This window comes from Balaenoptera musculus, chromosome 7, assembly GCF_009873245.2.
Source record: "Balaenoptera musculus isolate JJ_BM4_2016_0621 chromosome 7, mBalMus1.pri.v3, whole genome shotgun sequence".
Taxonomy (NCBI): Eukaryota; Metazoa; Chordata; class Mammalia; order Artiodactyla; family Balaenopteridae; genus Balaenoptera; species Balaenoptera musculus.
In genome coordinates this window covers 90,845,988-90,865,844 of record NC_045791.1, presented here as the reverse complement: position 1 = coordinate 90,865,844, position 19,857 = coordinate 90,845,988, and the positions used below count along the sequence as shown (strand labels likewise).

At 40.4% G+C, this 19,857-nt stretch overlaps 1 protein-coding gene across 1 annotated transcript in view; it reads left to right on the top strand.

Moving 5' to 3' along the window:
• Window positions 1-7,671: 7,671 nt before the first annotated feature.
• BARD1 (BRCA1 associated RING domain 1) overlaps window positions 7,672-19,857 on the top strand; it is a 75,443-nt gene continuing 63,257 nt past the window's right edge. Inside the window, exons 1-2 of the mRNA XM_036856924.1 lie at window positions 7,672-7,953; window positions 19,107-19,163. Coding sequence (XP_036712819.1) covers window positions 7,811-7,953; window positions 19,107-19,163 — 200 coding nt within the window. The 5' untranslated portion in view covers window positions 7,672-7,810. The remainder of the gene's footprint in view (window positions 7,954-19,106; window positions 19,164-19,857) is intronic.

The window sequence follows — 19,857 nt, the reverse complement described above, 5'->3', positions numbered from 1 at the left end:
ATTAAGAGGCTAGATAATAAAAAAAAAATGTAGTAAAACATTTAGGAAGTGATGAGTTTTAAATATTTATTACTTTTGTTTTAAGAAATTATTTAATTCTAAGTTTACACAATATGGTTTTTAATAATGGCTGTGTTTAACAAATAGCTAGTAAATTTCCTACAAATATAAGGTTGGCTCCTATGAGCCTGTATAAACCAGCTAGCACACATCACTGGTAGATGCCAAAACTATGTAAATGTAGATTGTTATTATTAATAATGTGACAATTTTTATTCTCAGGCTCAAGTTGCCCTGAAAGGGCAAGTTAAAAAAAAAATTCAGTCCTTTAATTTTACTCTATTTGCTTTGATTGGACTGGGGTTTTTCTTTGAATCTCTAAGCAACCTATTTCCAAATCTCTCTTACAATGCATAAATGAGCAAATAATAATCTCAACCATTATTTGTTGATTCCTGCTAGCTTCCCTCTCAAGAAGGTGACTTTTCACTAATTCCTCTCCAAATTCCAGAAGTTCCTTTTTGCGTTCAGCTATGTACTATATGTAATCACTACTATCTTATATGCATTAGGTTGAGCCAGATGAAATTGCTGTTATCTGACCATTTCTGACCTACAAAAACAGTAATTTCATATGCTTCAGTCTAATGTCTTTGCTGTAGTCAAACTGGTGCCGATGTTCCCCCATCATTTGTGTCTCTGTGTTTATATCATTTTGCCCATTTGAAATAATCTTCCTCCACCCTTCTACTACTTTAAACCTCTCTGTCTCTAAGACTTAACTTCTGCTTTCACTTCTTCCACAAAGATATCCACGATCACCCCAGTCTTCTTTTTTAATAAATAAATTTATTTATTTTAGGATCTGTTGGGTCTTTGTTGCTGCATGCAGGCTTTCTCTAGTTGCGGCGAGCGGGGGCTACTCTTCATTGCGGTACGCAGGCTTCTCATTGCGGTGGCTTGTCTTGTTGCGGAGCACCGGCTCTAGGCGTGTGGGCTTCAGTAGTTGCAGCACGCAGGCTCAGTAGTTGTGGCTCACGGGCTCCAGAGCGCAGGCTCAGTAGTTGTGGCATGCAGGCTTAGTTGCTCCACGGCATGTGGGATCTTCCCGGACCAGGGCTCAAAGCTGTGTCCCCTGCATTGGCAGGTGGATTCTTAACCACTGTGCCACCAGGGAAGTCCTCCCCAGTCTTCTGTAAGCAATTTTTTTTTTTTTTTTTTGGCCGGGCCACAAGGCTTGCAGAGTCTTAGTTCCCTGACGACCAGGGATCGAACCTGGGCCACAGCAGTGAAAGCGCTAAGTCCTAACCACTGGACCAACAGGACCCTGTAAGCAATTTTAAGCATTCTCTTCCCTGACCTTTTGTGATACTTACATGTGCACCACATAATTGAACACTTAATTATAACCTGTCTCATATCATATTATTTGTATTGTTTCTTATATTAATCTTGTCTGTAGACAGTAAATTCTCTGAGAGGAAAGACTATAAGTTAAACTTCTTCTGTAATCGTACAATGCATAGTTGTGCTGAAAATCAGTACGCACCCTCATATTTAAACTGACTTGGACTTAAAGTCCTTGGAAGTTAATTAAAACTAGGTTATGCAGGTGCTTAAAATCTGGGCTTTGAAGTCAGGCAGACCTGAATCTATTTCCCTACTCTGCCGCTTATAACCTGTGTGTCCTTGGGATGATTACTAAACAACCTGAAGCCCCTTTCCCCCTTCTGTCGATTGGATAGATAATGACCTCTTTACCTTCAGGTGATGGTTAGGATTATATGGTAAGTCTAAATTATATAGACTCTTTGTGGAAACTTAAAACCAACGGATACAGTTGACCCATGAACAACAGGGGTTTGAACTGCACAGGTCCACTTATACGTGGACTTTTTTCAATAAACACAGTTGGCCCTCCATATCTGTAGTTTCTGCATCCACGGATTCAACCAACCATGGATCCCAAACTTAATACATGATCTAAGGTTGGTTTAACCCTTGGATATGGAACCCCAGATACAGAGGGCTTACATGGGACTTGAGCAACCTTGGATTTTGGTATCGTGATAGGTCATGGAACCAACACCCCCTCCATACCCCCTGACCCCTGTCCCATTCTGAGGAATGACTGTATATTTTTCTCAATGATTTGATTAATTCATGTAAAGGAAAGACTATCATTGTGTATGTCTGGCTTAACAATGAAAAGTGTTGTTATAGTTATTTTTAAGATAAGGTTTATTCGTTGAGGTAACGTCCCAATCTCCCAATTAACACCTAAAACTTGCATATATATATATATGCAATTTATATATATATATTATTATATTATTTTGAGGCTGGGGGGAACAGATATTTTTAAAAGTTGAAATATACTGGATTGCAGTCTACCTGACTATCCAAGAGGATATTGTTCTTATTATCTAAGAATAAATTTCTTATCATTTTCTTTTTCTTTTTTTTTTTAATTTATTTTATTTATTTATTTTTGGCTGTGTTGGGTCTTCATTGCTGCACATGGGCTTTCTCTAGTTGCAGTGAGCAGGGGCTACTCGTCGTTGCAGTGCGCAGACTTCTCACTGCGGTGGCTTCTCTTGTCGTGGAGCATGGGCTCTAGGCGCTTGGGCTTCCGTAGTTGTGGCGCACGGGCTGAGTTGCTCCGCGGCATGTGGGATCTTCCTGGACCAGGGCTCGAACCCCTGTCCCCTGCATTGGCAGGCAGAATCTTAACCACTGCACCACCAGGGAAGCCCCATTTTATTATTCTTGAACCTAGAGTAGAGTAGGTTTGTAGAGTAATAAGTGACAGCATTTATTAAGAACTTACTGTGTGTCAAGAACTTTGCTAAGGTTATTAGCTTATTTTATCCATGCAACAGCAATGAGGTATTTTCTATTATCCCTACTTCACAGATGAAAAAATATATAAGCTATCTTTTGAGATAGCGAGAAAAGCAACTATAAATGAAGGCAATGCAAAAATATTGAGGAGAGATTTAATAAACTTTCTGTCACAGAGAGTGACTTTACAACAGTAGCTAAATTTTAATTCAATATTCTAAACTCCAAAATGTATTTCTAAAGGCCTATTAAGGGGTATTATCAATACTAGCAAAATGAATCCAGTATGAACAAGGCATAATTTCCAAAACAGTATATGTGAATGGAAAAAAAATAAAGCTGAAATGCACTTGGTAACTGGCCATTGCTTTCAGGGACAATGGTATACAGTCACTCACTCATTTCCCTATTTATCGAACATATACCGTGTCCAAGGCATACTTAAATATACTGGTTACCTTTTACGTGTCCTTGGAAAGAAATTTAAATTATTGTATGAATTTTGATTGCACTGATTACAAAATTTTGAAACACAGTGGAACCCAAACTAGGGTCAATGCTCATTTCCTAAATGAACATTTTATGTGCAAACAAACAGCTGCTGGAATTCAACAGAATTTAAAACAAGCTGTTTGTAAATTTTACAAACAGCTGTTTTTGGTGATTTTTGTCAACAGAATCTTCCTGCTTTGCATCACAACATTCTTTCATTATGGTGTCCCGTCAAAGAATAACTTGTTGGCTTTAATCACATTTACAGAGATTTATGACTTAATACTTATTCAGTGGTAGAGCTTCTCAACACAAAATGTCAGTGAGCCTGTTATAAATTGCTTCTGGCATTCCTACTCTATCTTTTATTTGGCTGGGAGTATTTCCACCTGAAAGTGATAAATTCCTGCTATAACCACTTTATGTGCTTCAGTAATTACACTGTACAGAAAAAGGGGGTTTCTACTGAGATCTCTCCTTAAAAACAGCAAGTGATAAAAGGCAGTGGAATGAGCTGAACTCTGAAGTCTGTTGAACCAGAAACAATGACCAGTGAAATATCTGTGTCAGACTGAATTTGATAAATGATCAGGAAATACAGAAGATACCAAAACCTTTAAAACCATTGCTGAAGGGACATAATAATATATCTATGTCCTTAGACTACATACTTTTGATTCTGTAACAGAAATTTGGCAGGTCAAGAATGGGGTTAACATCCTTTCAAAAACCATTTCAAAATATCTAGATGCTTCTAGTGACTTAGGTAATTTTTCAGTAAATGCCAAGGTCTACATGACACTGAGACTGTGTCTATATGTGCAACTCAGAGAGACTGTAGCCACTAACTTGATCAATACATGTATATACAACTACTGCCCAAGTAGGGGTCCACATTCATCATATGGTGTCTGTGGGTGGTAGGTACTGATTAGTTTTGGCCATACTGTTTTGTTTGCTTCATATAAGCTGTCTATAGTACATAGGGCAAAATTACTGTTTTTAATTGTTGAGGTTTCCTTGCTCTTAAAGGAAGAACAAAATAAATAAAAGATCTCCAAGTTAACTGAACAAAACTATAAGGGTTTGCCAAGGATGGTGTTAGGAATTCAGTAGATAACTTCATTTGCGATGATACTAAGAGAGATTATGGTCATTAAGCAAAATTCAAGCTTCCTTTCAGAGTTATTGCACCATATTTGCAAAGGAACTGCTACGGCAAGTATCTCTGTTCCATAGTCACGGAATTGAGCAGCTCCCTCTAGCTCAGAAGATGTACTCTTTCGTAAGAGAATTTTAAAGCAAGCATAACTGGCTTAGTGCAACTCAACAATGCTAAAACCAGTTCTAAAGATGGGAAAATGTGTTGTGCGCTGTGACTTAAGCTTCACTATATGTGTTAAAGTTCAGGACAGTCCATTGTGAAGGGATTTGCACTGGTTGTGCTGCATTCCTGGTTTAGACCAGTTTCATAGTTTGTAATTCCTTTCTCACAGCAACCCTGTGAGAGGTCAGTATACATTGATCTGACATATACAAAAGATGAAACTAAGTTCCAAGATAGGTTAAACAACGGGCCCATGGGCGCAATTCTAGGAAGTGGCAGGGGTCGGTTTATAACCCAGTTCTGCTTGACTCCAGAGCTCTATGGCACTTAATCATTATACCACATTGGATTCCAGAAAAAATGGCACAGAGCTTATGACTTTAACTTAGGTTAATGGCATTTTCACGTAGGAAGGCTAGCTCAGTCAAACGCAGAGAGCAGACACCACACTCCTCGATGCTGTGGAGGTTTGTTCCACTCCATCAATTACCACATTCAATTGTTCTTTATCAATTGTTTTCAAACTGCATTTTCTGGGGGTAACTCTAGGTTTCATAGAGGTCCTTGCAAACAAAATTTATATCTGTCAAAGAGAGTGCACTCAAAAGAATTGAGGTGGTCGATTTCACTGCATGACACCATAATTCAAAGCCAGAGAAGAATTAGTGTACGTGCTGAATTTGTGAGATAGCTTCACATTCCACGGGCTGAGAGTCTGGGTGTTACTCCTGTCCCATTTTGCTTGTTCTATATGTTTATCCAAGTGAATATGAGGAAGATTTACTACTTGTAAAATACTTCACAACACAACAGAAGAAAAAATAGCATTTAGACTGTTTTTAACAAACTGTTATATTGAGCCTAAAGATTGGGAAAGAGATCCAGGCTGGAGATGCCTTTGGAGTACAGTAGAATTACAGATGGTAATCAAAGTGATGCAGGGCAGGACATGGAAAGAGAAGAATGGGTAAATAGGCTAAAGCAAGCCAATTTGTATGCCTCAGAATCCCCCCTGGGACCAGAGAGTTACACTGGGGTAGGATGAATCATTTTGGAAGGGTTGAAGGTTCTAAGGTTCTGGGGAATACTGCTTAACTGGAAGAAGAGGAGGATAGACTAGGAGTGAAATGGAGCAACAAACCTAAACTTGATGGACTCAGGAGGTCCTTGCAGGGAAACGGAAAGGGAAATAGGATACCATTTATCCCTTTTTAAAGTGGAGAGGGGATATTATTAATGCCCTAAGCTAAGGCTTTACCAGGACCCTATAGCTGGACTGCATTTCCCTGGGGAACTTTTTTCTGGGAACAGAATTTCAGGATTTCACACATTGTTGGTGTACCTCATCCTGGGTAGGTCACCCATCTTTTACCTGCACACATAATGGACATGGGAGAAAGAATTGGCTCTTGAAATTCAGGATCCAGGCCTGCGAGGAAGAGTTGGTTCAAAAACACATACCCCATCTCCACTAAAAGCTAAGCATCAGTCACCTGAGCTGTAGCACTGCAGGGCTGGGAGGAAGCAAATGGAAGGGGAAGTGGCAGATGGAAGAGTAACCTTGCTTATTCTCTTGACCAGTGTACTATGGCCACCATGAAACAGCTGCCGAGAATTTCGTGAGTTTGAGGAGCGCTAATGGAGCAGTGGTAGAAGGAAGGAAGAGGAAACTAATAGGAGAAAGAAGTCATTGCACCTGCATCATAATTCATTTAATAGCCCTGTACGAACAGGCCAGTAACAATTGTTTGGTCCTCAAAGCATTTGACCAAAATGTGAAATTTTCATTTACTCTGATCACAGTTAAATTATGCCCTAATAAAAAAAAGCATCTGATAAAAATATTCAATGTCATTCTGTGGTAAGTAAAGCATTCACAGTACTGATCATCTTCACATTAGTTTTGAGTACTTATGATGTAGGTGCTTTTACATTTACTGTAATCCCACAAATCTACAGGATAAATACTATTATCCCGGTTTTGCAGATAAGGAAACAAATGCTCAGAGAACTTAAGGCTTGACTTAAATCACACAATTATTCAGTGGAGGAAGTGGGATTAGAAGTAGGACTTCCGGCTCCTGAAGTCTCCAGCTAACTCCATTATACACCATAGCATCTCTCCAAGTTCATTTAACATTTTAAGTTCTCTAGAGTTTGATTTCTCTGCAAAGGGTAAGCAATGGCTTAAAAAAATCAAGGATTAACTTCTTGGCTACCTGTGAGGTTAAATATATATATTTATATATATTTGGTTAATTTCATGTGCTATCATAGGTCAGGTAAAACACTCTGTAAGATCTTATTTAGTTTTACTCGTTCTGCCTCTACTAACCACGTGTTTATTTGGAAATGTTTTAGATGGCTGCCGTGTAGCTTAAAGACTGAGCGGGACTTGGGTGGACACCGGGTTATCAGCTAGAAGGCTATGGGAACACTCCAGGTGAAAATGATACAACTGGGCCTGTTGTGAAGGCAGAGAGAAGTGGAAAGATTTGAGAGTAAGGGGGAAAAAATGCAAGGGTTTGGCAGCGGACTGAATGGGGAGGGTGAAGGGGTGCGTAGTAGGTGTATCTGTATATATGGCCATCAATGAAAAGCCGGGGGTGGCGTGGGGAGAGAAAAGAAAGTTACTTTCTTAGGAATTAAGAGTGTCAATGTTACGAGCAAAGCGTTTCCAAGCTCAGCAGTAGTCGAAACAGCACTCCTTATAGACCATGCTCAACTAAAAAGTTTCTCGGTTTGTGACTTTCCATTGATTAAATTCGGCCAAGGGTCCCTAGAATCCGCGCTCTGGGAAAGCAAGGACTTGCTCATATTCTTACTTTTACGCCTCAGGGCAGCCTGTGGCCCCGCCCCCTTTCCCGCCGACAGCGGGGGTCCTACCGCAGCCGCGCCCGGCGCCGAGGCCCCGCCCCGCGCCGAGGCCCCGCCCTCCGGCCCGCGCGCCGGGACTTTTGGCGCGTTTTGGCCGTGCCCCGCCCACCCCGCGCGCCCCGTCCCCCTAGGCGTCCAGCCGGCACAGAAGCGGGAACAGCTGGGGCGGGGGGCCCGGGAATCAGGTCGCAGGCCTGCGCTGTCTGGGTGGTTGCCCGAGTTCGCCCTGCCTCCCGCTCTCCCAGGAGCCTTCTCCGCGAGGGCGGGGCGATGCGGGGGAACCGGCAGCCGAGGATCCGCTCCGGGAACGAGCCTCATCCCGCGCCCGCCATGGAGCCGGCAGGTCGCGGGGCCTGGGCCCACAGCCGCGCCGCGCTCTACCGGTTGGAGAAGCTGCTGCGCTGCTCGCGTTGGTAAAGACCGACCCTCGAGGGGGCTGCCGGGAGGGCCTCGGCGGGGGCAGGCGTCTTTTCAAACCTCCGGTTTCCTCCGTTCATTCCCGTCTCCCCACCTCCCCCAGCAGTTGGGCCGCCGAGCAGAGTTAGTACCTGACCAGGGATCTGGTGTTATTTATCCCCACTCCGGGCCCCCATTCAACCCTTTCTGGGCGGCTTTCTAGCCTTTCTTGCACCAAACCCAACTAAGATGGTAGTTTTCGAACTTTAGCGGGCCTAAGAGTCTAGAGGCGTGGCTGAAGATGCGGATCCCTGTTCCCGCCTCCAGAGTTTGAATCTGTAGCCCTGGGGCATCTGCACTGTTCACCGGACCCGCGATTCTTGTGACCAGGGTAATTCCAGAACCTTAGGCCGAGGGCTGTTAAGTTTGAAGAGGCCCACTAAATTTGAAGCAGCTGTCACTGTTTGCTGAGCTGGCCCCTTTGACCTTTTCTCCGTCGCAGCCTTATTTGGGGAGGGAGGAGAGTTTGGGGGACTTTTTTGGGGGGTAGATTGAAGATGGAGGTGTGATGGACACCGCCAATTTCTCATTCAATATCACATTTCCTTGGTTTGATCAAAGACTGTATGGCTTGGGGTTCCAGCTCTTAAGAGATGCTGTTTATTATTACTTTTTGCTTCTTATTTTCTTCATGCTGTTACACCATGGGAATCCTTTAAGTTCAAGGTTTTCCTTCCATCTGAAGACATCACTTTCTTGACTGGTCCTCCTTGCTTCTTCTTTTCCTGTAGCTCCTCCTAGTATAGAAATAAAGAAGATTTATAAAACCCAAGAAGGGCTTATCTCACTTTTCATTTCTTCCAAAAGCGTTTATTGAGCGCCTGCTGTGTGCACAGCTCAGTATTTCTGCATCAGTATCACTCTGGCAGGTTTTCTCTCTGCTCGTAGCCGTTCTACCCTATTTCTTTTTTGGACTTTGTTTTGATTTCTTTTTCCCCCCTCTGATGTCCAACTTGCGGAGCTTTGTTGTACGTAAAGCATAAGTAACATAGCAACTCTTTCTTTAAAAATGGAAAGGACGTAACTGTCAGAGTTTTGCACTTATATTTTGTTTTACAAAAACTTTAAACCTTGTGACAAAATGACATCATTACCCTCCTTAGAAAAGTGGCACTTTTGTCCATGAAGACATTCTGATGTTGTGTGTGTTTTCCCATAGCACAAGGGTCATCCATCAGAGACTAAGAAATTTAAAACTGGCTCTGCTGGTTGCTATAATAGAAGCAATTGTAGTCACACCTTAATAGGTCAACGAAAGTTAGACGTTCAGATGGCACATTTCTGTATGGAAGGCACTAGGGCGGCAGCGGGATGCCTCACGTAGACCGTAGCGTCAGACCGCTGGGGTCAGGTTCCAGCTTTGCTACTGCTGAATGGCCCTAGTCATCCAACATCTCTGTGCCTCAGTTTCCTTATCTGAGTGACGATAGTGCTCAGCTCATCCTCCTGTGAGGATTCATTAATAATAAAAAAAATATATTATTGAACACCTACCAAGTGCCAGACTACTCTAGGCATTGGAGATTCATTAGTAAGCAAAGCAGACAGAAACCCCAACCCTTATGAAGCTAACGTTCTATGGGAGGGAAGAAACTAAATGAAATTATACACGTAAAGTGGTGAATGTGGTGATTGTTATAGAATAAGTGATTAGCAGCAGGTGTTTTATGAAAATACAAAAATACAGTCTGCTTGCTGAATGGTTTGGGGGAGACAAAAGAGGAATAATTTATGGCTCGTCCTGAAATCTAATAAAGCCAGTTTCACTTTTATCCCCTACCAGTATTTTTCCAGTTTCTAACTGAAGTGAGCAGACAGTAAGAGCCAAAAGACTGAAAGTAGACATCAGTAACTAGGTCCAGACTTTTAATACAACCCGTTTTGGATGGTTAATGATACTGAACTCCAGTGATTTGTTTATTTATGAAAAAACATTTTTTTTTTTGGTCCGCAGCTCGCCATGCGGCTTGTGGGATCTTAGTTCCCCAACCAGGGATTGAATCCGGGCCCTTGGCAGTGAATGCGAGGAGTCCTAACCACTGGCCTGCCAGGGAATTCCCTCCAGTGATTAAAAAAAAAAAAATTAATATACGAACCACTGATGGGTTAACTAAATCTCAGCTGTTTCTTTTAGTGCGTATTTTAACATAGGGCTCTGCAAACTTTCTCTGTTAAGGGTCATATAGTATATATTTTAGGCTTTGCTGTCACAAACAGTGTCTGTTCTTGTTTTTTTTTACAACCCTTAAAAACATAAAAAAAAAATTCTTAGCTCAAGGGCTGTACAAAAACAGGCTACTGGCTTGATTTGGTGCATAGGCAGTAGTTTGCAAAACTGTTTTAACAGGTAAAACATCTTAAGGTTAAAAATCCTTTTTGGTGTAAAATTTAATGTCCCATGGGGTTTAGTGTTTAGAAATGATTAGTGTTCCTCTCCCTGTCACTGCACGTTTGGCATTGTCTGTAGTGAGTAAAGCATAGGAAAAAACCAACCCATTCTTCCCTCCTGTGCTTTGCCTAGTAGCTGCCTGACATCATTACTCCAAAGGAGCAACTCAGGATGGCCTGCTTCTTGCTTTTGCTACCCGTCGTTCAACACAGTGTCATATCATTTGAAATTGTGTGTCAGTGTGTCTGTCCTTTTTACAGAGCTTCCAAGTTTTCCCCAGTGGGCTAGTGACTACCCCAATTACCCTCACATTCAGCTTGCAGCTGTCACCCATCTCTCGCTCCCAGCTGTCAGCTGTCCTGTGTAGCACATTGGATCTGTTTTGCAGCAAGCGTTACTTGTGAGTGAGGGCGGATTGGCTCCATTCCAGGGCATCTTTTCTTGACCTTTAACATAAGTATGACTCCAAGGTGAAGCTGATGAAATTGTTCAAGAGGCCAGATGTGACATATGTGTTAGGTCCAAGCCTCACAACCAGATAGAAGCTATTTAAAGATTTGGGAAAATGAGACCGGAAGCATGAGAATAATGGGTTCCTAAAGGAAGCAGGAAATGGGAGCTGTAGTGAAAAAGCCCAGGTGTCGCATGACACTGTTTTGGGAATTTAAATAATTAGATACCTCTTGATCTGTTTTTTGGTGGGTGCTGGGGTTTAGCATCTACCACAATTTTAATTCGGAGTTCTGGTGACTTTTATTTATTTATTATTATTATTATTATTTTTTTTTTAATTTTTATTTATTTATTTATTTTTGGCTGCATTGGGTCCTCGTTGCTGCGCGTGGGCTTTCTCTAGTTGTGGTGAGTGGGGGCCATTCTTCATCGCGGTGGGCGGGCCTGTCACTATCGTGGCCTCTCTTATTGCGGAGCACAGGCTCCAGACGCGCAGGCTCAGTAGTTGTGGCTCACAGACCTAGTTGCTCCGTGGCATGTGGGATCCTCCCGGACCAGGGCGCGAACCCGTGTCCCCTGCATTAGCAGGCAGATTCTCAACCACTGCGCCACCAGGGAAGCCCCTGGCAGGCGTATTCTTAACCACTGCACCACCAGGGAAGTCCTCTAGTGACTTTTAAAATTGTAGTTGATTTACAATGTTGTGTTAGCTTCCGGTGTACAGCAAAGTGATTCAGTTATACATATATGTACATTTTTTTATATTGTTTTCCATTATGGTTTATTACAGGATATTGAATATTCTCTGTGCTATATTGTAGGACCTTGTTGTTCTAGTGATTTTTTAATCAACTTTTAGTAAAAAGTCAAAAAGCAGTCTTGTGATTTTTAAGATAGGTGATTTTATTTTTCTAAATTATCTCTTGTCGTTTTAGTAAAGGTGATTGAGATTGTTTTCTCTTATATTTTGAGGCTGCATAGTTTAGTGGTTAAGAGAATGGATTTTGGACCCTGGCTTCAAATCCTGGCTCAGTGATTTTGGGCAAATTATTTCATCTTTGTATGCTTCCTTTTCTTGACCTGCCGATGAGTTAGTAGTAGTTTACTACCAGTTAGTAGTAGTTTCTACTTTATAAGTTTGTTAGGGGAATTAAAAGAGTTAATTTGTAAGGTACTCAGAGCAGTGTGTGCTGTGTTCTAAGTGCTATATGAATGCTTGTAAAATAAAGGGTAGATTTCCTGACTCCAGCATTAGCCTTTGTCTTTCTTCATTAGTTTGGAATGTTGAGAGGCATTCTTATAGGCCATTCATCCTTTGATGGGATGATTGCTCCCTTCATTGTTAGGATGGCAAACAATCCCTGAGGCACTGTAAGTGGTGGAAGTGGTGATGCAGAGAGGCTTTCCACCCTGAAGGAGCGATCCTTAGTTATAAGGGATGAAGTGTACACACAGTTCAGGGTAAATCAGGATGACCAGTGGAGGAAAGATTCCTGGACTTTTGAATTGGGGCTTGGAGAGATTTTTATAGGGTTAGAGGGGTAGAGGGTTATAGCAAATAAAAATATGCTAAAAAGTATGTAGAATACAGGGGGAGTGAGTCAGGTGGGCAGTGTTAAAGACAAGGTCAGATCCTAGGGATTAGAAGTTTAACATTGTTTCACATAGTTACTCCCTGAGGAGAGCAATTTGTGTAACTTTCCCAGGACTCCGGTGTCCTCATATGTAAAATGAGGAAAATGGATGAATTGATTTTTCAGGCTGTCTCCAATTCACAGGTTCTGGAATTATTAGTGTCTTTTGGATGCAAAATATTGTTTAAAACTTTTTAGTGAAGTTTGACATACACATAGAAAAGGGCACAAATCATTGGTGTTCACGTATCATATGCCCTCCAAATTATGGGATTTATTTACTTTTGTGGTATTTTGATTCTTTGACACCTGTCTCCTTCAGTTATACTGTGCATTTCATAAAGACAGGCTCACATTTGCAGTCACAGTGCTGGACACATAGTTTCTTAGTGTTTGTTAGATTAAGACATGAAAATTTAGGTTAAGTTAGGATCACATTGCAGGTGGAAATACCAGAGGACCTGGTTAATTCATTTGAATTGCCAAGAATCCTCCATAGGTTCCTGGTAGTAAACAGTGAGTAAAGTTTCAGGGCAGATGTAGAAGGTGCAGGTCTTTCCCCCTGGGATTTAGAGCTAGAACCACGACATGCACAGTCCTGTTACAGGCTACACATGCCTGGTGTTATATAGGGCTTGTGACTGCCAGGGAGACTTAGCAGACACATTGAGCACCCTTTAGTACTGTTCTCCATAGCAGAGGAGATGGAATTACAAGTGAAGTTACTGTTATGCAGGTCTGGGGCCCAGAGGACAGTTTTCAGGCCGAGAGTACAAATTTGAAAGTTATCTGCGTATATGTGGCAATTGAAGGCATACTTCTGGAAGTGAGCTGGGAAGAGGGTATAAAGGTGAGTTCCTATGTCTAAGCCTGGAAACTCAATATTTGAACATCGGGTGGAGGAAGTGATGCTTTAAGGACAGGAATATCAGCAGTTACTTAGATACTGTTTTGCTTTGGAGGAAAGGGAATGTAGAAGACAAAATAACCAAAACTGTTTGAGCTGGGTATACATGATATTCTCTGTGGCTTATGTGTCTCCTAATAGTAGATTCTATTATAAATAGTCATTAATAGATAGAATTCTATTACCCCTTTGATTTTGGGGATATTTGACTCATTGATTTATTCAGTATTTATTGACACTGAACAATTAGACATGAGTTACTCTTTTTCCCATGTGATTTACTTTAATATGGCATACAAAATAACTATACAAAATAAGATACTTTCATGTCATTATCCATATCCCTTACTTGTTAACAAGTTTATTTATTCTCCTCAAGAAAAATAAAGCCAATTGTTTAATTGGCTTGGGGATCCTCTGCATTTTGGTGTTAAATGTGTTGGTCCACACCTAAAAATAGCATGGGAATTTTCTAAAACGCAAGAGCACTGTAGTAGCTATCTTGCCTAATATTAAATAGCAGTTGCTATCTCACGGAAGCTTAGGGAGTCATTCAGTTAAGAAATAGGTCTGCCTCTGTATTGTAATCTCAACTGAATTTACTTTCCTTTTCTTCTTTGCAAAGAAAATTTTCTCTCAATAGGACCTTTAAAAAGAAAAAAAAAAAGTTTGTTTTCCCTACTTAGTTCTTCCCTAAGTTATAATCCTCTGACTGTACCGGTCTTTCCAAATCAACTACATATAAAGTAGCAGACGTATGACTGCAGATGGAAAAAAATAAAGCAGCTGAATTTTCAAGGTACAGAAGTCCTGTTACCATGCAAATGTCTTTTGTTATTCTTCTGGATTTTTTTTCCTTCTAATATATATGTATATCAAACAAAAAATAGGGTAAGGATAAAATAGAATTGTTAATATAAATGCATTTTGTATGTAGTCTTCCACTTAGTTCGTTCACTAAGGATTTATTGAAATCCTGCTGTTCACATAGCACCATGCTAGGTAGGTAATGGTGTGTTGGGGAGCTCAGAAGAATTGAAAGTCAAGATCTCTTGTCTGTAGGACTACAATCTATTTGGAGACTTAAAAAAAAAAAAAAAAAGAAAAGAAAGAATCAGGCAGATAAAATACAAAATACTTAGTTTTCAATATTGATTTCCAGAGCCCCAGCTTGATGCCATCTCTGGAACTTTAGAGCATTTTATACTTAAGTCATATGTTAACTTGGCTTATAAAACTACCCAGCTAGATTATAAGCCCCTTAGGAAAGAGTGTAATGCAGTCAACTTTGTGTCCTTTGTATGTGTGTGCTGCAGGGTACAGATTCTGCACAAGTGATGGCATGGAAACTAAATTCCAAGAAATTCTGTGCTTCTTTGTTTAGTGTCATTTTTACTGTATCATCCTGGATGGTATTTGGAAAATGTGTTCAGCTTGAATAGTTTTGTGGGAGGAGGAAGTATATTCTAGGCTGGGGACAGTCTGAGCAGTACTAGGCTTGGAATTGGTCATAAGGTGTTTGACAAATGTTACAGACACTGACTGGCCTGATAAGAGCAGTTTTTGTTGAGGAGCAGTGAGAACAAAGGTTGCCTGGCTTTGGAGTAACCAGACTGTGAAGAACTTTTTAATATTAAGTTTTTAAAAATTGAAAGTAATACATCTATATGCCAAAGAATTAAAATGACATGGTATACGGTTATTAAATATTTGTTAAATGAATGACAAGTAAGTCTGAATCTTCTTCAAGAACCCACTCTGATCAGTTTCTTGTGTATCCTTTAAGAGATTCTCTGTGTTTGTACCTCAGATGAGAGGGTACCAGTCATCAGGTAGATGTATCATGATTTATTTAACCATTTCCTTGGTAGAAATTTAGATTGTTTCCAGTCTTGTGCTGTAATAAACACAAGACTTATGCTGGAGTGAATATCCTTGTCCATGTGCCTTTACATTAAAAATTTTTTATTAGAATTATACGTGAACACAGTTGACAAAGTCAGTAGGACAGAGATTATAATGAAAACATTCTTTTGCCTCATCCCTTATCATACCCTTGAGTTCTATACTCCAGATACAACCTCTTTCATCTCTTTAATTCTTTAATTTCCACATTACCAAATGTGTTTCTATTGCTAGTTCTAGATTTTTTTTTTCCATTTTAGACATTTTTTGTTAACTTCCTAACTTCCTACTCTGAGAGATGAGTTTTTTTTAATTACCAATGATCAACTTTCTACTATGGAAGATGACTGGATATAGAATTCAAAGTACAAAATAATTTTCAGTCATTACTGTGAAGGCCAAGTGTTTGTTCCTTGTCACCCATGAGATGTTTTATGCTATTCTGAATCCTTTAAAAAAATATATATATTTATATTTATATATATATATATATATATTTATATACACACACACACACATATGTATCTGACATTTTATTATTTCTTAGTTCCTGGAAGCTTTTGGTATTTTGTTTCGATAGATATCTTTAGTGTTCTGAAATTTCAATTTTTCAAGCACCTGAGATTATCTGAAGAATAAATTCCTTGCAGTAGGATAGTTGAGTTAAAGTTTGGTACATTTAAAATTTTGATAGATACTGTCTGGTTGTAATAATTCTTTTATTCCAGACTGTCTTCTCAGCTAAGCTCTAGACATTTTCAGAAAGTCTCGCTTTGACAAAGATCCGTGCCACCCTCTGTGCAGTGTATCTATTCTTTGAGCTGTTCCATTAAAATTCTTTTGAACTTGGCACTACCGTCTCCCACCTTTGGCTATAACACTCCTCTCTCTGCTCCTTCCCCCAACACATGCGTGCACATACTTTTCATTCCCTCTCCCAGTGTCTTTTCTCATCTATTAACAGCAATAAAAAGTATTTTCTTGGTCACTAATTAGAATAATTAGTACAGTTGATCAATTATTTGTAGTACTAGATTCATTGCTACTTGCACTGTAGCATCTTGTTGCTAGGGTGAAGGGTAAGAACTATAGATCAAGGGGTACAGAGTCATCTTAGGATGGAAATTTAAGTTTAGAAGTAGAATCAAGGCACTGAGTCAGGTATTGGCAGAGAAAGCCAGAAGGCTGTGGACTGCATCCTGGGGGTAAACCTACATGGAGAGATGGGAAAAGAAGCAGCTAAGGACGAGCTGAAATCAGCACATAAATGTGCTATAAGGAAATTAAAACTCAGTGGAAGGGAAGGTTTCAGGAAAGAAGGTGGGGTCGATGTTATTTCACAGAGGGTCAGGGAGAAAGAGGACCGCAAGATGCTTTGGTGAGCAGTTTGAGCAGAGTGGTGGGAATTAAAGCTAGGAAGAAAAGGAGATGGAGTTAGCTGGTACAGAGCACCTACAGAGAACTTACAAGAACTTACATCCGCAAGAAAGGGAGGAGCTGGGGCAGACGGTAGAGTGGGCGGCAGGGTATAAAGCAGGGGTCCCCAAGCCCCGGTCCGCGGCCTGTTAGGAACCAGGCCGCACAGCAGGAGCAAATGTTCATCTGCCTCGCTCCCCATCGCCTGCATTACCACCTGTACCATCGCCCCCATCACTGGCCTTACTGCCTGATTCTGTCCTGCCATGCCCACCCCGCCCCCCGTCCATGGAAAAATTGTGTTCCATGAAACCAGTCCCTGGTGCCAAAAAGGTTGGGGACTGCTGGTCTAAAGGGTTTTTTGTGTGTTTTAGTTTGCAGGAGAGATTACCTTTGCATGTTTAGATGCAGATGGAAGATGAAAGGTGACTGTAATTATGAGAATAGACTCTTAGAAAGCAGAGAAGGTAAGGGGTCTAAGGACAATAGAGCAGCACATTTTATGAAGGAAGAATGACTGAAGGAGTTCTTTTCCTCTGAGCCTGGAGGGAGGGGTAAGATTATGGGTGGAGAGGTAGGAATGAGTCTGGTGGTGAAAAGCTCACACTGCTTGGCTTCAGTTAATGGGATTTAGGGCCTGGGGATTGTTTTGTATAGCCGTCTATTCATTTGTTTACCCATAGAACATCTACTACATCACTTTGGTAGAGATACAGAGGTGAGGAAACTACCAAATGAGTTTATAGAGACAAGTTTGTGTATCTTCCTGTCTTTTTGTAATGGTTATTCAGAGCCTGAGAGCAGGCATGGGAGTGGACTGGGGAGCCTGTCTAGCATTGTATCAATAGATTGGCATCCTTGAGTGTCTAAGAGGTTAGTAGAATTAGGGTGGTGGTGAAGATGGCCCAGAACAAGTTAGCTCTGTGGCCTGGGCTGGTAGGGAATCCAAGGAGCTAATACTGAATGGAAGTCTTTCCATGTGGAAAGCAAACTGAATACGGAGGTTTGGTCAGGGTGATGGGATAAAAGAGAAGGGGGATATTATGATAGGAGGAAGTGAGATCACACCACTTTTGGAATCTTAGGGGCAGAGCTCGTAATGAAGTAGAATTCAGCACACTTGATTCGAGATCAGAGGTTAGGTTTGGTAGGTCAAGTAATGAACAAAAATTACAGGACCAGCATGAGCATTGTAGTAAGGATCCTCTGAACTGCCAGAGTCACAGAAGTGGCTGGCACATCGCAAGTCATAATTTTATCACCATGTTCTATGTAGTGTGATAGAAAAATCAGATATTCTGAGTTTTTAAAAAGTGATGGGTTTTATAATGTCAGTGAGCCCCATTTTCGATATCTTGAGTATAACATTGTGGGTGTGCTCTGTTTTTAGCACTCTTTCTGAAAGCTCAATTTCACTTTAATGTTCATATCTATTAAAATGTGCAGTGTGATACTTTTGATCTTTCAAGAAGTGTGGAAAACTGTTTTTATTGATATATGGTATGTGTACAGAGGTAATTGGATAATAATGGTGTAAATACCTACAGGTCCTAGGGTTAGTATAATAAACCAAGCACAAAAAATGTTCGTTCTTTAAAAGCTTTACTTCTCCTGTTTGCTCGTGCCTCATTACGCCCTCTGAATATAATGACTTGATATGTGTTTATTAGTTAAGTAGCATTACCTTCTTAGGATTATCAAACTTGGCAGGTGTTTTTTGATGGAAACGTTGGGAATACTTAATTGTCTGCAGACAGCCAACGTGATGATTCATTTCCATTTGCAGTTGCTTTAAAGAAAACAAACAACTTCATATAAAATGAAAGAATGGCTGCATTTTTGATAAGACATCTGTAAAAAAATTGGTGGGTACTTGGCAACAACCGGAAACCAAATTTTTAAAATTCTTCTGGTCAAAGTGACCAGATGTCCTATTTTTCTGTGGCAGCCCTGCTGTTCTATCTAGTTATCATTCCCCTTCACTCTCAGAAGTGTTCTCATTTGGACAATACACTACATAGTCATTCTACTTGTGGGTCTCATTTTGAGATTTACGGTCTACACTTTGAATCATTAGTTGAAAGAAGCAGCCAGTGGTTGGTTTTGCCTGTAAGAGGTTCAGAGATATTGAACAATGTTGCTTCTTTCTATGATTTCACAGTATATGCATTATAAAAAGTGTTACAATTTGAACTGAGTTTGGTAGTTGCTATTTGAATTCAGCAGGTGTGTGATGATACAATATTTAATCAGGGAGTAACGACCTTTCAAATGAATACATCCTTAATGTCTTCTGTTTTGAGAAAGAAATATGGTAGTGTGAGGCCTTGGACTTGTGAAATGTTGAGTAAAAAATGTTTATCTAACAACGACCTAAGTCTTGATTATTTTTCTTTCTTCAAACAGCACTAATATTCTGAGGGAGCCTGTGTGTTTAGGAGGGTGTGAGCACATCTTCTGTAGGTAAGTAATTATGGTTTATGATAGATACACACACATACACACAAATTTAGTGTAACTATGTTTTTTACTAGGTAATAGTCATGTAATCATGTTGATACTAGTATTACCTTATGTTGTGTAACTCTCATAGATTGCAAAGTGACTTACTGTACATTATCTCATTTTGGTCCTTTCAACTGTCTTAATTTACAAATCAGAAACTAAAAGCTCAAAGAGGGTGACTTGTTGACAGTTACAAAGCTTAGTAAGTGGCTTTGCTAAGTTTTGGGGAAAAATTAATATCTGTTGTATAATTCAAATATGTCTCTTATTTTTCCAGTTAGTTTTGAATCCAGACTTTGCAAATTGTGAAACTTTAGTTCTTATCGTTACTGGATTAGTTTCCTAGGGCTGCCATAACAAAGTACCAAAAACTGGGTGGCTTAGAGCAACAGAAATTATTGTCTCACAGTTCTGGAGGCTAGAAGTGTGACAGCGAGGTGTCAGGTAGGTTGGTTTCTTCTGAGGGCGATGAGAGAAAATCTGTGCCATGCCTCTCTCCTACCTTCTGGTGGAGAATCTTTGGATTCTGGCATTCTTTCCTTGGCTTATATAGATACATCACTCTGATCTTAGCCTTCATGTTCACATGGCAGTCTCCCTTGTATGCGTGTTTGTCTTTGTGTCCAAATTTCCTCTTTTTATAAAATACCAA